The sequence below is a fragment of the Rhagoletis zephyria genome, unplaced genomic scaffold (genome assembly GCF_001687245.7).
Source record: "Rhagoletis zephyria isolate East Lansing unplaced genomic scaffold, Rhagoletis_zephyria_1.1 Rzeph_scaffold_00532, whole genome shotgun sequence".
NCBI classification, from domain to species: Eukaryota; Metazoa; Arthropoda; class Insecta; order Diptera; family Tephritidae; genus Rhagoletis; species Rhagoletis zephyria.
In genome coordinates this window covers 2,398-23,902 of record NW_016157616.1, presented here as the reverse complement: position 1 = coordinate 23,902, position 21,505 = coordinate 2,398, and the positions used below count along the sequence as shown (strand labels likewise).

Below are 21,505 nucleotides of genomic sequence, written 5' to 3'. Positions count from 1 at the left end.
AACATGTAATTTTTAATTTTTGTCTTGGTTTTTATTAATTTCGAAAAAGCATATGAGAAGTGAAGAACAAAAGCGTGTACAAACGAAAAAATATAACAACAATGCCATTGTTAATATGTTGGAGTAGTTTTGTGCTACTCTGATGTAATGCAGGGATGGAGTATATGGTCCTGCCCTAGGACATCGCAATGTTAATTGGACCATATTTTTTATATGAATTGTGGTTAATTTTGGAGTATTCCTTGGTCCTTAGGGAGTACTCTTTACACGTATGCATGGAGTAGTCGCGATTTTTGCAGGGAATATACACTCTTCGTTATTTGAATAGCGCATCCTTTTAATACTTAGAAGGTACAGTTTTCCTTTTGTTTGTTTAATATTCATTAACTTTTTATAAAAATATAGCATATTCTACGTCTACATCCCATTTTAGAAATATTTGAAAATTAAAAAAAAAAAAACATAGGGGCGACAATTTTTTTTTGTTGACGGTGCTGCGCATTTTCTTCCATATAAAAATGTTGTCAAGCATACTTTGTATGGTAGAAAATCAAAAAAAGGGTGCGCTATTTAAATGACGAGGAATGTATATATGTACATAGTATATTTTTGTTATTTTTATACTACGCAATTATATGTAGGTAAATTTTTTGAAAAATTGTCCTGCATTTTCAAAATATTTTTATGGTCACCGTACTTATAGGGGCAGCCGGTAATTGCTCCGTTAATTGCTTGAGTATTACAGCTTTTGTGTTTGTCTTAGAGTGCATACGTTCTTAGTGCGTTTTGAGTTACATCCACCGATATGAAATACTTCGAACTGAAAGTGTACGGTTGAGAGCTTCAACCTCTTCTGAGCTGCTGACAAAAAAAGGTTTTTTCGGACCTTTGGTCAAGCAGTGCTCTTAGTTGAAACCGTTCTGCTCGGTGCTCTATTGTCACTATTGCAGTTGGGAGGAGAACTTCTTTTTCTATGGCAATTTGGAGCGAGTTAACATGCGCGGCAATTATGAGCCTTTGTATTGAGAATTTCTTAAGTATTGGACATTTTTTCATAGGATGTGGTGTGTTGCATAAATAGCAAGAAAACACCATTTTGGAATTTGTTGTAAAAACCTTGGTTTTACTGTGGGATTTTATTAGATCAGAAGTCTTGCGTACATGTTTTGGGAGTTTCATTCCACCCTTTCTAATTACGGTTGCCAGATTCTCTATGCGCGAAATCGGTACGTTAGACTTTTTCATGCTAAAAAAATCAGTACTTATCAGTACATTTTTATTCAAAGCTAAATTATGAATGTAAGTAACAGAAAATACTTTAAAGAGTTTTGTTTTTAACAATATTTTGGTATATAAATAAAATATAGTTAATAAAAAATAAAAGTGTTATTCATTTTAACATGAGTGTACACATCATTATACACAGGAGCCAATAAATTGTGACATTTTCGAATAGCAATAATGAGATCATTCCCATTTTAAGTGTTTAAATATACAAAGAATTCTATACATTTCATTTTAAAACTACTTTTAGTTCGAAGTTCACTTTCAAAAATTTTAATTAGAAGCCGGTTTCTCTCTTTGCGCCAGGAAACAAACTTTATTCTTAAGATCCTCTCAGTTGCTTCGTTTGAGCGTGGTATTGAAAAAAAAACCAAATTAAGTATTTTTTCTTACTGTGAAAAAGTACCACTTTTTAAGGACTTCATCTATATTTCCTCATGTCTTAAGTAATTTTTCAACTACGCAAAAACTGTGAAAGACTAAGAATTCGCTAACAAGAGTATCTAACACTATGTCTTGTATGCAAACCTCTTTTACAATGTCAGTAAATTGAGAAAAAGTAAGTTATAGACAAAAGCCATTCGAATATTCAAATTTATTGTTATCAAACTGAAAGTTATTTTCGAGATAATTTAAGCTCATCATATTATCGCAACTGGTACGTAACGACCCGGCGATATGCCCATAAAACGATTGATCTTTTTGTTGTATTAATTTCGTTGGCATATAAACATTATCTAAAACATGTCAACTATAATTAAATTTGTTTGCTGGGTTGGAGCAGCTTCGGCCGATACAGTTAAAAAAGCGAAAAAATTAAATTTTCCTTTTACCCTCCTACGCGTTTCAACGCTCTCGCGTCTTCATCAGGGAGTCTTTATTCGAAAAATAAAAACAAATAAACAATAAACATGATAAGGAAGTAAAATTCGCTGATGCAAAAACAATAAACATAGTTAACGACAATTACTTTGCACTAATTCTGACTTTGAACTCACATTTACATAAATGTTATTGGCAAACATTGTTTAACAAACGATAAACGTTAGCACCATTTTAAGTATCTTTTCAACAATATTACCAAATTCGAATCCTATATTCTTATTTATATTTGTTATTGATTACANAGTAAGGAGCGTTGCGAAAGCACTGTGGGGCAGAGCTGCAACGAAATGCCTTGCTGTGCGTTAAACATTTTAAAGCAGCAGATTTTATAAATGCACCGGGAGGTACAGGGAAAGCACGTTTGATGCCAAGTGCTGTTGCTATGACTCTTATGCCGGAAAGTCCCTCCAACAACACTGCAACTCATAAATCAAAGACAGAAAACAACAAACAAATTAACAAATTGTAACTAAAGAAAATAAATAAATAAAATTAAACTTCAAATTTACTTAAAAACGCCAACCAGTGAAATATAATTTTTTATTTTTCCTTACACACGCTCATTTTTATTTTTATTCTCCCGAAAACTTTGACTTNTGTGCCAGTGCTGTTGTCATCTTTTTGTTTCTCTCAGCTGTAACAAATGCTACGTAGGCACAACAAAAAGATCATTGGGTACAAGAATAACCGAACATAAAGCAGATGAGAGAAACAAAAAGATGACAACAGCACTGGCACAACACTTGACGAAGCACGAACACTTTGCGGACTTNTTCGAGATAATTTAAGCTCATCATATTATCGCAACTGGTACGTAACGACCCGGCGATATGCCCATAAAACGATTGATCTTTTTGTTGTATTAATTTCGTTGGCATNCCGAACATAAAGCAGATGAGAGAAACAAAAAGATGACAACAGCACTGGCACAACACTTGACGAAGCACGAACACTTTGCGGACTTCGGGAATACGAGANGTTGGCATATAAACATTATCTAAAACATGTCAACTATAATTAAATTTGTTTGCTGGGTTGGAGCAGCTTCGGCCGATACAGTTAAAAAAGCGAAAAAATTAAATTTTCCTTTTACCCTCCTACGCGTTTCAACGCTCTCGCGTCTTCATCAGGGAGTCTTTATTCGAAAAATAAAAACAAANCTAACGTTTATCGTTTGTTAAACAATTTTTGCAAATAATATTTATGTAAATCTGAGTTCAAAGTCAGAATTAGTGTAAAGTAATTGTCGTTGTTTTTGCATCAGCAAATTTTACTTGCTTATCATGTTTATTGTTTATTTGTTTTTATTTTTCGAANGCACTAATTCTGACTTTGAACTCACATTTACATAAATGTTATTGGCAAACATTGTTTAACAAACGATAAACGTTAGCACCATTTTAAGTATCTTTTCAACAATATTACCAAATTCGAATCCTATATTCTTATTTATATTTGTTATTGATTACAGCTGCATATACGTTGTTGGTGTTATCTACGTCCTCTTTAAAGTTGATCGCATTCTCAAGTCTTTGTTGTATACGTAGGCTTTCTAATGTCATTCTCCTTTTTACCCCTCTTTCGATGTCCAAAATTCTCGTATTCCCGAAGTCCGCAAAGTGTTCGTGCTTCGTCATGTGTTGTGCCAGTGCTGTTGTCATCTTTTTGTTTCTCTCAGCTGTAACAAATGCTACGTAGGCACAACAAAAAGATCATTGGGTACAAGAATAACCGAACATAAAGCAGATGAGAGAAACAAAAAGATGACAACAGCACTGGCACAACACTTGACGAAGCACGAACACTTTGCGGACTTCGGGAATACGAGAATTTTGGACATCGAAAGAGGGGTAAAAAGGAGAATGACATTAGAAAGCCTACGTATACAACAAAGACTTGAGAATGCGATCAACTTTAAAGAGGACGTAGATAACACCAACAACGTATATGCAGCTGTAATCAATAACAAATATAAATAAGAATATAGGATTCGAATTTGGTAATATTGTTGAAAAGATACTTAAAATGGTGCTAACGTTTATCGTTTGTTAAACAATTTTTGCAAATAATATTTATGTAAATCTGAGTTCAAAGTCAGAATTAGTGTAAAGTAATTGTCGTTGTTTTTGCATCAGCAAATTTTACTTGCTTATCATGTTTATTGTTTATTTGTTTTTATTTTTCGAATAAAGACTCCCTGATGAAGACGCGAGAGCGTTGAAACGCGTAGGAGGGTAAAAGGAAAATTTAATTTTTTCGCTTTTTTAACTCTATCGGCCGAAGCAGCTCCAACCCAGCAAACATAACAAATAAGAATTTGGCCCAAATAATTATAATTAAATTATTTTCTTATTATTTTTTTAAAGTACAGTTTAAGGAAGATCCAACGTTATGTAAAAACCTTAAGAAAATGCTAAGGCATTTTGTTAGAATTGAAAATTCAGTACAAATTAGTACAAATTTTGAAAAATCAGGACATTAGCGTACTGACTGAAGAAATGAATAAAATCAGTANTGTTAAAAAAATTTTAATTAACATTTGAATTTTTGTAGCGTTGTGCTGTTTATANAATACTTTAAATCTCGACGTTAGGAATTCGTCCATTTGTGACCAAGACGGAAGGTCTTTTCTGGAGGGCAGTTATTGCTCCCAGAGTAACCGGGTATCTTTTGGGCAATTTGGATACGCAAATATGTATAAGGATAGGGTCCCAGCCGTCTGTCAAAACGGCTGAGTATTTAAAATGGACAGACATGTTTTTATTGAGCTTTGTAGATCAATAATTTGTTTAATATCTTCTTCGTGAACGCTAGGAAGATTCATTAGAACAAGGATTTGGTTATCCACTAGTATGCGTTTATTTTCGTAACGCTCGCTTAATGCTTGCCATGCCAGATCAAAATTCTCGTCGCTAAGAGGGAAGTGCTTGACGATTCGACCGGCTTTCCTTTTTGTTTTATACCGGAGGTGGTATAACTTCTGTGCGGATAATAATTGTGGGTGATTTGTGTAGACGGCTGTGAACGCATCTCGGAAAGATTGCCATTCTTAATAAACACCGCGGAAAATATCTGTATTACATGGCGGAAGTTGGAGATACATGTGAGGATTTTCATCTGTGTGCGAATTATGTGCTTCTCGGGAGTGAGAGTTTGGAGACTTATAGCTAGGAACAATTTTAATTGATCTAAGATCTTTGCTTTAGTCATTTCATACGTTTCAATACCAAATTGATACTTGCCTTCCGCCAACGCCAAAAATCATTTGGAAGGTCTTCTTCATCCTTTAAAAAAGGTGAGTCATATGCGGCTTGTAGCCGTGCCTACAAATTTTCTATTGTTTTATTTTTAATTTCGAGAGCCGACCCTGTGAATTCCTCTTTTAGAGAAGAGGTGAGTCTGGCACAATATCTCATGAAGCCATCATTTTCCATATTAAATTTTTGCACACACGGGTTATGAGATTTTCTTTTTTCTGATTTTTTTGATTCGGTAAAAGTCTACAGCTTTTTAAGGATTTTGGCGGGAGTTGATTTCCTTGGAATTTTGGAAGTATTTTTGGGACTTTGTTTTGCTGACATTTTGAATATTTGAAGATTAATTTATTGGTTTTAATTTGTATTTTATGTGTATACTTATATATGTGTATTCTTTTTAAAAGTGGTTCGAGAGTGTTCGTTTTTGTCAATTATTTGTAGGAAATGGTAAATTTGCTGCTGGGTTCACGTTATTAATATGTGTATTTATAGATATGTGAATGTACAATGCAATTGTTTCAAAGAAATGCATGCGTTAGTAAGTATGTAAAATAAATATACGATTATGCGAAAAACTTAGATGAACAAAGTGTATTAAATGACAATAGCAATAATTAGTACTGCTGGGAGCGTAGAGTTCAAATCTATTGGTTCCGAATCTGTATGTATGTACGTATATGCGTATGCTTATGCAGTTGCCGTATACCAGAGGTGGCCAAAACTCACACAATCACATATTTCATTTTTACTAAAGGATGAGAGAATGAAGAGAATAAGTCGTTCACGCGTCTGATGCAAACAGTGTTGTCAACGATTTCGAGTTGCAAATTATAAAAAAAGGGATTTTTTATTTTGTAAATAGTGTGAAAGGGAGATATAATATTAAACAATTAACCTTATAATATAATTTAATTCACTTGCATTGCTTGCTTAGATTTTTTATTGTAATTAAAATTAAAATTAAAACAAAAAGTTTAATTAATTTGTATTACTCTTCTTATTTTGAATTAAAAGAAAAGGAATTTCTTAGCACTATTTTAAATTCATCTTTTTATTTATGTGCATATGTACGTAATAATTTATTAATTCAATATTTGGGAATAAAGGGAAATGGCGCTATAATGGCGCTTAACAAAAAAGTTTGTCATCAGTGCGATTTCTTCATGACACACCAAACATTTGGCTCTCCCTCCCCATTAAAGGCTTATTACACGGTATGTATTTTACACGTGCACAGCTACTTTTTCGTAGCATATGTAATTCATTATGGCTGTCAAAATTTATATTTCGTGTTATCTGTTATTGTGTCTTTACACGAGATGTAAAAGCATGTGTGTGTCAAATCTCTAAAACAGCTGACTGATATAATTTCTTTGGTTGAAAAGTAAAAGGAAAGATGAATCAAAATAATAAACAAATTGCTCTGTGCAGCTCCATGATGATTGCAATCACTTTAATAATCAAAAAACGTAAAAAGGAAAAATCAAGGAAGCGTATACTGAGAAAAAGGATTAGTTTCGACAACTAAAGATATTTAGTTCCCGAATTTTGACACTATTTGGGAACTGTTACCAAGGATTGGGAACTATTACCATCGATTGGTTATTATAACTAAATATATTAAAGCTTCTAATATTCATCTAGGTTGTAACAAATCGTTAATTTAGTTGAAGGGTTTGGTTAATACTAATAAATATTTCTTTGAAGCATATTTCTACAAATTCCATTCAACTTAACGTATGGTTCATAAAAGGATGTTATTAAGCTCTGTTAATGCAGATAAGCTTTCTTTCAACACGTGGTTTAGTCATAGTTACCAAATCTTAGTTGAGACAACCACGATTTGGTTTGAGAGTGGAACATATTCATGCTTGTGAGCCACCCCTAAAGAATGCTGAGCGCTCTCTGAGCACATACGAAGAGCGCCAGCTGAGCAATGCACACAGTCCCACTTATTGAATCGTTTGAATGCGCTAGTATGCCGACCATTGCATTGTGCGTGGAAATCATTGCTCCGCTACCGCTGTTCGTATATGGGTGAAACACGCATGTGGTCCCAGAGCGCTCAGTAAGCTATGGCATGTCGATCGCTGCGCCATGTGTGCTATGACATGCCTATACTTGTTTGTCACAGTTTCAGTTTTGCTATCATCGCGGGTTGTTTCGGTGCGCGCATAGTTTAAAGTTTAATTAAAAATATAAAGTTCGATTCCAACCGGGGGTTTTCAGTGGATATATAATTCATGTGAATTATAATTTGAAAGTGTCTATTTAGCTAAGGAAAAAGCAAAGCAGTATACTTCCAGCAAATATTGACCTGGGTTTTCGCACGACTGCTCCTGTTTCATCGTTGTTCTTTAGGAAATTCTTACCACCATATACATATGTATTATTTACTTTAGTAACTAACTTATGTAAATATGTACGTATTTTTATGCTTAACATATGCAAATAAAAGAAGAAAGTAAACACAACAAACATCGAGTAAATTTTTATTTGTGTCAAACTGAAACTTTTTTCCCAATAATAAACGGTTAGCTGATTCAAGTCTACGGCAAGTTCACAAGATTAATTGAAAACTTGTATCAACCAAAGCATTGTTTATATTTGCTCAACAATGATTTTATTCAACTAACAATATTGTCCAATCAAGGTAGTCGTTTTGTAATTATTAACAAATATACATTTGTCCCAACTAGAAGTCTTAAGTAAATTGCAGACTTTCGTGAACTATATATTTATTTCGCCATATCCAACTATGCCACTTGATCACTATAACCAAATCTTGGTTATTATAACTAAACCTTTTTCTGGGTGTAGGTCTCTGTGGAGCGAAAAATGGCTTTTGCGTAGAGATGCTTCCCAAGGATTTACTTGCATGGCCATAAACGAATTTCTGCCGGAGGATCCTAAAGTGTTCCAAAATTTCGTGCGAATGACAAAAGAAACGTTCTTTGAGCTTCTGCGGCAGGTTGCTCCCCTAATTGCAAAACAGGACACAAATATGCGGGAAGCTATTTCTCCAACTGTAAGGTGGGCCATATAGATACATATATGTATGCTAGATACAGAACATATGTTTAAGTAAATGTTCTGTTTAGGTTGCTTGTCACTCTCCGGTTTTTAGCGACTGGCGAAAGATTCCACCAATTAGCGTATGTATTTCGAATATCTCAGGCCGCGATTTCACTGATTATCTGATTATAAATGAACTACATGTATTTCCACTTTTAATAAAAAATATAAAAACTGGTTACAGGTACCAAAAACCCCAACTGATTGGCGAAATATAGCAAAGGAATTCGAGATGAAATGGAATTTTCCTCAATGTTTGGGTGCCATTGGTAAGTATAAAATAAATGTACATTATTTTGAAACCGATTTTGGTGTATAATATGTATAATTTTTATCAGATTTTTAGCAGACAGAAATATGGCTCGTACTATTATAACTGCAAAGGTTTCCACATCATCATATTGCTGGCTGTGGTAGACGCAAATTACCAATTCCTTTACGTTAATGTTGGAACCAATGGGCGAGCAAACGACGCCGCTGCGTTTAATGAATCATCGCTTTGTGAAGGCATCAAAACAAATGCATTTAATTTCCCAGACGACGAAGTGCTACCTGCTACTGATAAAAAAATTGCCGTTTGTATTCGTGGCTGACGATGCTTGTAAGCTAACTACGCGCATCTTAAAGCCACATGGTCAGCGATCAACGAACTACCACAAAATTTTTAATTACCGATTAAGCAGAGCTCGTAGAGTGGTGGAGAACGCTTTCGGAATCTTAGCAACTAAATTTCAAGTTTTCCATCGAAATATTCTCCTGCCAGTAGAAAAAGTTGAAACATTAACCTTAGCCGCATATGCACTTCACAACTTCATTCGCTGCAGAGATGGATTCGACAGCAGCCTCACAGATTCCGAAGATACTGTCGCAGTAAATATGACAAATGGATCCTGGCGAAACGATGTGCAACTAACTGATATTCAGAGATCACAAGCAAACCGATCCGGTGAAGAAGGAAGAAGGGTGCGCGACGAATATACAGAGTACTTTAACACACAAGGATCTATTCCGTGGCAATGGGATGCAATTAAAAAATTTAATTTTTAATCAAACATCTACTGTTCACCATTGTGCCTGCAAATACAGTGATCGAAAAAATTATAGCCGCACCACATTTTGACAAGTTTTAACATATTACTTTTTTTGTTATCCAATTTTGGTTATTTTTTATAAAACTATAGTTCATTCGTTTACAAAACCCATGTAAATCCAGGTTTCAAACTTTGTGCAATATTTGGAAAAAAAAAATCCACAAACTTTTTTAAAAACTTCGAGATTTTTTAATGAGATTCCCTAGAAAGATTCTGAATATGCAGTTTTGCAGCCCATTTAAATCTATTAGAATACAGTACAAGTTTCTAGTGGCTAAAAAATACTGTTGATTTTTTAGATTTTTTTTCGAAGATGTTACGGTTTTTTCCAAATAAAAGTAAATTGTGTTTATTCGTTGTATGGAAGCAAATAAGACAAAAAAATTCAAAAAACCAACGGTATTTTTTAGCCACTTGAAACTTGTACTTTGTTCTACTAGAATTAAATAGGCTGTAAATTGGCAAACTCAAAATCTTTTTAGGAAATCTCATTAAAAAAGCTCGAAATTTTTACCAGTTTGTTGATTTTTTTCGAATATTGCATAAAGTTTGAAACTTGGATTACATGTGATTTGTTAATGAATGAGCTATAGTTTTATAAAAAATAACCAAAATTGAATAACAAAAAAAAAAAACCATTATCCTCATTGCGTAAGCCGTAAATTAGACTAGATTGTACGACTCGACAACATTGCCATTGTCTACTGTCGTGCAAAAATTAGTAACCGACGAAAGTCTTCGAGAACTACCCAGTGCTGCCATGGTTTTCGATACGATTAGACCCTCGAAAAACGACTCGCAGTCGACACGATACTCGCATTGAAGCTAAATACGTTACAACTTGTAAAAGTGTGTTGCGGCTGTAATTTGTTCGACCACTGTACATTTGATTCCAAATAAAAATGTATTTAAAAGTAGCAAAAGCTTGGCTTGGCACTGCATATATCGCCAAAATCAACTCAACAGTTCTTATTTGGTGTAAACTTTAACGTTTCAATGTGGGCTATATATATAAATATATATACATAACTAGTGAACCCGCAAATCGTAAAAACGCCCAGGATAGAATTTCAAAAACCTACAAACTGTTCCAAATGTTAGTCAGGGTATAAGCAGTAGTTCAGAAATATCGATTTCCCTTAATTTAAATTGAATTTGACTTTTTAAACAGATGGTAATTTAAGGTGGTTTATTTAATGTTTATTATTTTTTCATAAAAGTCTAACTTATTATATAACAAACACCATATATATCCACATTTCAGAATTTGTGCAAAAATTATAAAAGATATGCTAATATGTTAAATTCTCAACTTTTTATTCAGAGTATGCAGTTTAATAGCCTATTCAACTTTGCAGATCTTTTATAATTTTTGTGTTTGTTATATAATAAGCTAGTATTTTATGAAAAAATAATAAACATTAAATAAACAAAAGAAAAATGAACAAAATTGATCAAAATATTGCCGGCATAAATAGCTGATCACAAGTGTATAATGTATAAGACATCCAAACAAACCTAGAAACAACTATTTTTTTGTAATAGTAAAAATTCACAGGTTTTATTTCATTAAAAGGTACTTTTCATATGTACATATGTACATGTACTTAGGAACTTGGATCTGTTTTTAACAGTGTAATTCACATTTTTAAAACAAAAATAAACATTAAATTATTAGTTTATATGACTAAGTGCTACCGAGTTTAGAAACTAAGTAAGTCATCTTATGGAAGTATTAAATCGTCTTTATCATTTGACATTCTTTGCCTCTTCTTGGCTTCAAAAAGCATAAGTGTGATCTCCTCAATTAGTTCATCTTTTATTTCACTAAGCAAATTTGATAATTGCGCTTTGAGAAAGTTACAAACCGCTTCATCTTGATCATTGGATTTGCTTGGCGTAATTTGTTTTAGTGCCTGTGTTGCTGCACTAAGAAGTTCATGTTCCTTGTTTTGTGGCTCTGTACAAGATCGAGGGCGTTTTTTGCTAGATGCAGGAGGGGATATTACACTCTCCGTATGCTGCGACGAATCCAGCGAATCATCTGCACCCTGCAAAGTAAAAGCCAAAATTCACTTAGCGAACTGGAAGCTGGGAAAATGCAGAGAAACTTACACTTATAAAATTGCTCTCCCCTTTTCGAACTTTTATAAAGGCTTGGAGGAAAGTCAATTTTTCAAAATAAAATGCGCTTGGAATGTAGACTTCTTCCGCGCCGGCTCCACTTTTCCTTTCCTTTTGCTTAGCTACCTCACGGGTATACTGCCCACGCAAATATGTTAATTTGGCCTGTAACGACGAAAATTAATTTTGAAATACATACATAATATGTACTTCTCAATCACAAAATATTTTAATAATTACCTTTACTTCAGTGGAACCAATAGTTGGCAGCAAATCACTTAATTTTTCAGCCAAATCACTGAAGGCCTGCTGGCGAGCATGTTTGTTGTGGTAAAGTTTGTGGTGAGGATTATAGAGGGACTCGTAACCCTCCCATAGTTCAATAAGACGCAAAATTGCTGCTTTTGGCCATTCAACCTAAAAAGTTTAAAACATTTAGATAAATTTTTACATAAATGCAAATAAATCTTACAAACCTTGCTTCCTTCGTTTTCCATTTTTTTATTTGCCGACAAAAAGAGCTGATTGCGTGGACATAAACACGCAGAAATAGAACCGTTTCTATTTCTTTTGTTTGTACACATGCATCGTACGTATAAAACTTCATTGGTGTGTTTACACGACATGTTTAAGCTAATGTCGTGTCCATAGGACTTTGCATGTGTGAAATACATACCGTGTAATAAGCCTTATAATAGTGAGTAAAAAAATCTACATCCGAATCCATATTAAACACCGTGTCTTGCAGCGACTTGATTGCTTGAAAGTTTCGCATGAATTGGGCACGATCACAGCAAAACCACAATTGTCGGCATCACTGATTCATGAGTATGCTCATGTATGTGTGAAAGCAGCGCAGTTTTTCTCGTGTACGTGTGAAAGCAGAAGAGAAAAATTTGGCACGCGTGCCTATGAAATTGCCACCCTTGCCGTATACTGAGAGCAGCACTGCTTGTGGGGGCGAAGAATAAGCGCAAAACGTATACCAAAAATATTTGTTAGGAGGTGAGAATATGTGTTTAAGTCCCCTTTCAGACACGTCAAGTCTTGAAAGCAATTTTTCTCGCATTCTCTTTTGTGTTTTCTATTTGCTTCCACACGCGTCAACTTTAATTGAATTCAAGTCCTTGGTTCTTTAAATGGGAAGCAACGAAAAGATCAAAAGAGACAAGAAAACTTGAAACGAATTGACGGTACGGAGGTATCTGTACTCTTCCCCTCTCTTCTCACCTCCTTCGCCTACGAACGAGCAGACTTGAAAGCAAGACTTGACGTGTCTGAAAGGGGACTAACAACAGTGCTTTGAAATGCACGCTAATTTGGTTTGAGGAGGCGCTTTGCAATAATGCGCAAATAGATGATCGGTACATAGCTACATACATGTATGTAGGTAAAAAAGGGATCACCATGCATGTATGTATGTCTGCCTGTATATACGTATGTTTGGTATTTAGGCGCTTACTGGGTAAACCGAACTGAGTTTATATTTTTTGTTTGTGACAATAGAGCTGGGCTTTGTATATATATGACACTATATTTGAATTTTCTCAGAAATTGAGACTAAGTGCATTTATTTATTCCCAAATGTACTTATTTTGTTGCAGTTCTTTTGCTCTTTGTATTTTGTAATAAGTATAAGTTTAACGAGTTTTCAATATTAATTACTATAATAATGGTGTAATAACACTGTACAGCACTCGGCTATTGGACCAAACCAACTATTTTTAAGAGATTGAGTCATAAGTAAAAAAAGTAATTTCTCCGTTTTTCGAAGTTAGCCTCCGAAATCGAGATATGGGCCTTCGAAGTTCGAAATTGGACCTTCGGTAAAAAATTATTTTTAATTATTGCATGTAAAAAGTAAAAATACAGAAGTGGTCCGTGTTTTGCTCTTATTTATATGGTATATACATTTTTTTGTGAAAACTTATATTACAGGTGCTATAACGGGTCAAAGGTCAGATCTTCGAAAAATTAGAAACTTAATATTTCAGCAAACTTTTAAAAAATTCATATCGTTGTAAAGGTGATTTAACCCCCTTTCTTTTGATATGCACATTTGTATACTTCGTATAAAAAAATTTTAGAAAAACACATTTAAATGAATAAATACCTTTTTTTGTATCACAAAATATTTTAAACGAAAAAATTACTAACCGATTTTTAAAAAATTGGTATCGTTATAAAGGCGATCAAACCCCTTATCTTATTGTATGCATATTTGTATACTTCGTGAATAAACATTTGAGAAAAAACAGTTAAAAGGAAAAAATAACTTTTTTATCAAAAAATATTTTAAACAAAAAAATTACTCACTGCTTTTTTAAATAATTGGCATCGCTGTTAAGACGATTCAACCCCCTTTCGTCTGATATGCATATTTGTATACTTTGTATATAAAAATTTGAGAAAAAACACTTAAAACAAAAGAATGACAATTTTTTCTAGAAAAAAAAATTTACAGAAAAATTATTAATTAGTTATACAATTGAACACAATATTTAAATAAAACAAATAATGATTAGTGTTTTAAGCATTAATTCGTTCTTGTTCACCCACAGCCCTTTTAAAAATAAAGCAAAATATGCAACAGAAGTCTAAGCCATATAAAAATATAAAAACACCATGGTTTTTGATTTTTTACATAACTGTATGCATATATAAAAATTAAAGATAATTTTCTGTTTTATTAAAATAAAGTATTCAATTGTATTACTAATTAGTATTTTTGTTTGTTTAAAATATTTTTTATAAGAAAAATTCAGTGTGTTTTCTCAAATTTTTATATACGATGTATACAAATATGCATATCAGAAGAAATGAGGTTTAATCGCCTTGACAGCGGTATCAATTGTTTAAAATCGGTTTGTAATTTTTTTTGTTAAAATTTTTTTTTTTTGAAAAAAATTTTTTTTTCCCTTAAAATGTGGTTTTTCTCAACGTTTTTTTACAACGATACCAATTTTTTAAAAATCGGCTAGAATTTTTTTTGGTTTAAAATATTTTTTTGATAAAAATGGTATTTTTTTCTTTTAATGTGTTTTTTTTTTTCAATTTTTATATACGAAGTTTTATATACGGTTTAATCGCCTTTGCAACGATACCAATCTTTTAAAAATCGGTTGGTAGTTTTGTTGTTAAATTTTTTTTTATAAAAAAAGGTATTTTTTCCTATAAATGTGTTATTTCTCAAATTTTTATATACGAAGTATTCAAATATGCATATCAAAGGAAAGGGGATTTAATCGTCTTTACGATACCAATTTTTAAAAAAACTGTTTGTATTTTTTTGTTTAAAATAGTTTCTTTTATAAAAAAATGTATTTTTTCATTTAAATGTGTGTTTTCAAAATTTTTTATATACGAAGTATACAAATATGCATATCTTAAGAAAGGGGGTTTAATCACCTTTACAACGATATAATTTTCTTAAAAATCAGTTCAAAATTGTTTGTAATATAAGGAATTTATTTTTTCGAAGACCTTAATTTTGACCCCTATAGCACCTGTAATATAAGTTTGCACAAAAAAGGTTATATAATATTTAGATAAGAGCAAAAGGAGGACTACGTCTATATTTTTAGGGTTTTAGTTATTTATATGCGGCCGCTGTGGTGTAGTGGTAAGCAGTGCGTGCTTCCACTCCGCTGCGCCTGGGTTCAAGCCCTGGTCAAAGCAATATCGCAAAAAAAATTCGAAAAAATTTTTTTTCTTAACAGCGGTCGCCTGTCGGCAGGCAATGGCAAACTTCCGAGTGTATTTCTGCCATGAAAAATAGTTTCTCATAAAAATACAATCGCCGTTCGGAGTAGGCGTAAAAATGTAGGTCCCTCCCCTTTGTGTGACAACATCAGGGCGCACGCCACAAAGCGGAGGAGAACCTCGTCAAAATACTAACATATGTGTAAGCGCCAATCTATTATTATTATTATTAATTAAATATAATTTTTTACCAAAGGTCCTATTTCGAACTTCAAAGGCCCATATCTCGATTTCGGAGCCTAACTTCCAAAAACGGAGAAATCACTGTTTTACCTATGACTCTATCTCTTAAAAAAATGGGTTTGGTCCAATACCCAGAAAAAAAGTTGATTTTGCCGTACAGTGTAATGAAATGTAACTATAATTTTCTTACGCCCCTTTTTTAATAATGCATGTATTGTAAATATGCTGCGCCGCGCTTTTGATCTGAGTGTGGTTGGGTGTGTTAATGCCAATGTTGATCCTTGCTTTTCGCCTACTGGTAGTGCACGTTTTGCAGTTGCTGCTTCCCTGGTAAATGCTAACTTCCTTTGCCCGTTTTGTTGTTCTTTTTTTGTTGCGATTTTCTTCTTGTGCTTCTGAATATCTTTTTCCTTTTTGTAGTTGTTTATGTATTTGCTTGTACAAGTTATAACTTAAGTTTTGTTTTTCAGTTCATTGTGTATACATTTAATGTTTCAGATTTGTTTACACTTTATAGTTATTTTATGTTTGCTTGTTTAACGCATTAAATGATATTGTTTGCAATCACTTTTGTTTTTGCACTAAATGTTTAATCTACCTTCCAAATGTTTTTGTAAGGATGTAAAGTTTTTTTTTTGGTTTCTTGTTGGTGGACTGTATTTTTTTTGTTATCCAAGCCGTTCGGCGAGGCTTTGGAGGACCATAGCAACGAGATGGCTTTCCACTGCGTTTGGTTTAAAAAGTGAAAACACTCGCGATTCGATTTAAAATGTTATAAATGGCTTTTATTTTAAATAAACTAAATTATATATGCAAACAAAATATATATACATATACACTTTCCGGTGATGTTATTCTGTGGTGGCCGTTTCCCCGTGTGTGCTCGGTTGTGCGGTTGACTTTGGAGTAAATTCTGTTTGATCACTATACCATGTTCTGACCGACAACGAAAACATTTTGAAAACGTGTTCACACCGGCTGTTAGTGTTTTCGTTGACATTTCTTACAACCTCTGATTACAGTTTTGCTACACAAAAACATAACCAAAATGCTTTTCCCTCATTTTCTTTTCATTAGCAACCTCTTACTTTCATTCTTATTTTACTTTTGCCAGCCAATTAACAATAAATCCGAAATAGCGTATTAAAGATGATAAAATATGACTTCCACTTCGATAAATAATCGAAAAAAACTAGTGACGACACCGATTGGAATGAGTGGAACGTGAGTTTTCAGGTAGTTTTCAGCTAAAACTGGTTTTCGTTTCACAGATTTTACATGGACGGAAACACAAGTTTTAAGTCGAAAACCAGTTTTAGCAACGAAAACATGTTTTCGATGTCGGTCAGAACATGGTATTACGAGAAAGTTGAACAGCAGTGAAGGCACTAGGGTGTTCCTTCATAACAATAGGTTGATTGTAAAAGCAGTAATACCATGTTCTGACCGACAACGAAAACACTTTGAAAACGAGTTTTGGGATTGTGGGCTGAAGGCTGTTCACACCGGCTGTTAGTGTTTTCGTTGACATTTCGTACATCTTTTGATTACAGTTTTGCTACACAAAAACAAAACCAAATACTTTTCCTTCATTTTCTTTTCATCTAAAACCTTTTACTTTCATTCTTTTTTTACTTTGGCCAGCCAATTAACAATAAATCCGAAATGGCGTATTAAGGATGATAAAATATGACTTCCACTTCGATAAATAATCGAAAAAACTAGTGAAGACACCGATTGGAATGAGTGGAGCGTGAGTTTTCAAGGGTTTTTTCAGCGAAAACTGGTTTTCGTTTGACAGATTTTACATGGACGAAAACACAAGCTTTAGGTCGAAAACCAGTTATAGTAACGAAAACATGTTTTCGATGTCGGTCAGAACAAGGTATAATATTAGAAAAAAAAGCACGTCAAAATCTTCGGGTAAGTGTGTTTACAAAAATGTTCAAAACCGTGTACAATTGTTTTCAATAAACACATATGTTCTTTTAGGGTATTATGTACATGCAACACGATGTTTATTCCAAAATACTAAACAGCATCGTACATGGCGATAACAAGACTACAAAAAGCCCCACGGATGGTCAGTGGAGTACGAAGTCATTTGCTTTTTGTATTGTATGGCATGTGGATTTTCAGGCATAAGCCGTTTCACTGCGCGAAACATTATTCCAAATACCTTAAATGAAATTGTTGCAATGCGTGGTTTAATAAGGTATGGCACTGCAGAAGATAATGAAAGGATGTCTGATAAAGTCTGCCAAAAAACAAAATCAATCGCATTTCGTAATTTTGTTGGAGCAATTGATGGCACACATATTCGCATAAAATGTTCTGTTAATAAACACGATGAATAAATTAATCATAAAAGGTTCTATTCTATCCAGGCGCAGGCTGTTGTGGACAGCGCTTATACATTTGCAGATGTTTTCATTGGCTACCCGGGATCTGTACACGATACTAGAGTGTTTGTGAATAGCCCTTTATATGCTAGGGGAGACTATCCTCCCAGGGGCCCATTCTTATTCGGTGATAAGGATACCCATGCCAAACGTTTCCAGTAGCAGTTATCTCCACCATTCAAAGAACCTCTGACATCAAATCAAGCCAATTTAATTTTGAAAAATATATGGAGAAACATATTTAATAGGGATTTGGAATTGTAAATTTAAAACTGTATTAAAACCGTATTTACAGCATTTATATTGCACAACATGATTTCGATCCATCTTCCCTGGCTACTGATAATGAAGCCTTTAATATAGAATCAGTCCAATCTGCGAGAAGTATAACCGACTGAGGATGTTTTCAGAATACGAAATGAAATATTCAATGAATTCCTTCACACTATTTAAGCATCAATAAAACAAGACATAATTACATTTACATAAAAATATGAAGTGGTATTCAATACCATAACAATAAAAAAGAATTTAGATATGTAGATGCATTTCGTTACTATGGCCACTAGTTTTATAAAATAGTAATATATCTTAAGCTCGAAAATCATCAAATTACTCATTTCACTGGTTTATCTTATATCTAGAGGTAGATGTGCAAAAAGTATACTTCTACCAAAAAAATATTTCCATACTCTAATTATAATCAAAAATATAAAATAAAACAAAATTCAGTTAAACATATCTTAAAGGTACGGACTAGTCAGAATCTGAGTCGGAGGTCAAAAGGTGCGCTGATGTATCGATGTGCGGATAGTCTTATCTTTTTTGGAAGCATATGCGTGGATGCATAAAAAAAAACTGCCAATCTTTCGCCTTTTCAGCAGTCGCCTCTGCACCTGTCCCATCGTCCGTGCTGTATTTGAAAAAGGATGTATATTTCTTCATCAAAGCATTCCATTGCGCTTTACAGGCTAGTGATGTGCTGAGTCAATACTTTTAAGTATTGATCGATATTCGGCACCGATTTAAAAAGTATCAAATACTCTCGATATTCGGTACCGAAACATTTAGGTTTCGAATAAAAGCGCACATAGGCCAAAAATATGGAAAAACGATTCAGGGGAGACTCACCTATCAAAACCCGATTTTAGGAGCCAATAGAGATTAAATACTGATTCAAATGAAAGATGTATATATGTACGTTCGAGGCCATAATGAAGAGAAACTCTTACTTGTTTGAAGCATTTTTGTTCCAGCTGAATCGGAAGATATCATTTTTGTAGGCCTGGGTGCAAATTATGCAACCAGTTAGCGACAATTTTTGAATCGGTATCGGTTTTGTTGACGTATGATATGAAATATTTTCACGTCAACAAGTGCGATATCGATCCGAATCTTGTCGCTAACTGGTTACAGAACATCTCCCCTGAAAGGCTTCTTCATCCGTCAAACAATTTTTCTTGAACCTTGGATCGACTAAGGTTAAACTGATGAAATAATATTTCTCTGTTGCGATAATTTCAAGTGTTTTATACTTCCGACCGACATCGAAAACATGTTTTCGTAGCTATAACTGGTTTTCGACCTTTTTGTTTTCGTCTGTGTAAAATCTGTCAAACGAAAACCAGTTTTCGCTGAAAACTACTTGAAAACTCACGTTCCACTTGTATTAAAGATGATCAAATATAAGGTGACCAGAATTTTTTAGCATTCCAGGAGAACAAATACTCCACATTGAAAATTTGTTTTATATTTATTTTAACACATAAATAAAGTATAAGTTAACATGGTTAAAAAAGCAAAAATAATTCCATGCACTGCGTACATATTGCCGTTGATTATTGGCAATTGTTTTTTGTTGACAGTGTTGCTCATTTTCTTGCAAAAAAAAATAACTAACGTACTTTGTATAGAAGAGAATGAGTGGCGCCGTAAAAGAAAAATGCCAAAAATCAACATTATTTTGCAGCCATATGAAACTCGCACTTTATTATACTAAAATTGCATGGGCTATAAAACCGCATACCCAAAACCCCAATTCTTAAAGGAGTGAAAAATTTGGTAAAAATTCGCTGAATTTTTATAATTTTTCACAAAGTTTGAAATGTGAATTTTTATGGTGTTTTTTATTGAATGAACAGTATTTTTATAAGAAAGTAATTGAAATTAAATAATGGGAGTCTTCATCTAAAGTGATAAAGGGATAAACTGCTAAACTTATCAGTTTATCCGCATGCTTTCGTGAATTCACCTTCGCAAATAATTGCATAAAATTGTTTATTACTTAACTTATATGGCTAGTTACGTTTTATTCTTACCTCGTCCATTGTGTTCATTTGTGTTTATGTGTTCGTAGCAAAAGCGACCACCTGGGAACCTGTAAGGGTTGAATTTTTCTAAAATTTATAAATTTATCCACCAAAGTCGTTTGATAAAGTGATACACTTTAGTTAAACAGATTTCCATACAAAGTTTGACAGTTCATTTATCAAACTGATAAATTTATCATTTTATCAACAGTTTATCACTTTTGATGAAGACCCCTAATATAAAAATAAAAAGTCAAAATTAGTTACTATGTGGCGCTCTTATAATTATGCAACGCAGTGTAGTAATGTCATTACTAATGGGCAAAAAAAAAATTAAAACTGCATGGGCTACAAAACTGCATACGCAAAACTTTTCCAAAAATTAAAAGTAAGGTGTAAAATGATGAAAATTCGCTGAATTTTTATAATATATATTTATAAGAAAATAAATATTTATAAGAAAATAATTAATATTAAATAGTATAAAAATATAAATAAAAATTTGTTAATATGTGGCGGTCTTATAATTATGCAACGCAGTGTAGTAATGTCTTTACTAATGGGTAAAGAAAAATAGCGACCCTGGTTATGCATCTCCACAGGCAACCGCTTTATCTCGATCATGTTATGAGACAATAGCTCTAATCCAATACTTTTCGTGAAACATCCTGTAAAACTGTCAAACAGCAAAATTACTCTCTGAAGTGAGAGTAAAAAGTGAGTACCAACAAAAAGTACGAGAACAAAAAAACCATTTTTCCTGTAAAAACGTCAACCAGTGATTGCTTGACATTTTTGATGATTTTACCAGAAGGAAAAGTTCGGGTAAAATCTTGCAACTTCATTCTCTACAGAACTCTCCAAAAGTCGCTCTCATTTACAGGATTTTGGAGTACGGGAACATTTTTCCTGCAACTTCCTGCAAGTTCGTGTAAAATCCTGTAAGTTCATGAAGTACTGGATCAGAGAAAATATATGTATTGTCAATGGAGACAGCATATTGGTCATGGAAAGCAATAATTATCAGAACTGTTATCTTTATAAATATTGCCAGCCATGAACTGTCAGTTAATTTGACAACCAGATTTTCATTTGCGCGAAAACTTAGCGGCATTTGATTTTTTAGTATGGCT

At 33.3% G+C, this 21,505-nt stretch overlaps 2 protein-coding genes across 2 annotated transcripts; both read right to left on the bottom strand.

Moving 5' to 3' along the window:
• Nucleotides 1-11,295: 11,295 nt before the first annotated feature.
• LOC108360167 (uncharacterized) lies at nucleotides 11,296-11,664 on the bottom strand (the record flags this gene model as incomplete). The annotated part of the gene is made up of 1 exon (XM_017612349.1): nucleotides 11,296-11,664. A coding segment is annotated over one exon (348 nt), but the record flags the coding sequence as incomplete, so codon positions are not given.
• Nucleotides 11,661-12,213, bottom strand: LOC108360174 (uncharacterized). Its single transcript, XM_017612357.1, has 3 exons — nucleotides 12,193-12,213; nucleotides 11,957-12,133; nucleotides 11,661-11,881 (listed from the first exon to the last, which is right to left on the bottom strand). Exons 1-3 carry the CDS (start codon nucleotides 12,211-12,213, stop codon nucleotides 11,669-11,671), a joined length of 411 nt encoding a protein of 136 aa, XP_017467846.1. The 3' UTR covers nucleotides 11,661-11,668.
• Nucleotides 12,214-21,505: the final 9,292 nt, after the last annotated feature.

What these genes read in the sequence shown, in the direction of transcription:
- LOC108360174 (XM_017612357.1), bottom strand. Translation starts at nt 12,213, where the DNA reads ATGGAAAACGAAGGAAGCAAG. An exon ending in TGGAAAACGAAGGAAGCAAG is followed by an intron (nt 12,134 to 12,192) that starts GTTTGTAAGATT and finishes TAAACTTTTTAG; the next exon opens with GTTGAATGGCCAAAAGCAGC. An exon ending in TTGGTTCCACTGAAGTAAAG is followed by an intron (nt 11,882 to 11,956) that starts GTAATTATTAAA and finishes TCGTCGTTACAG; the next exon opens with GCCAAATTAACATATTTGCG.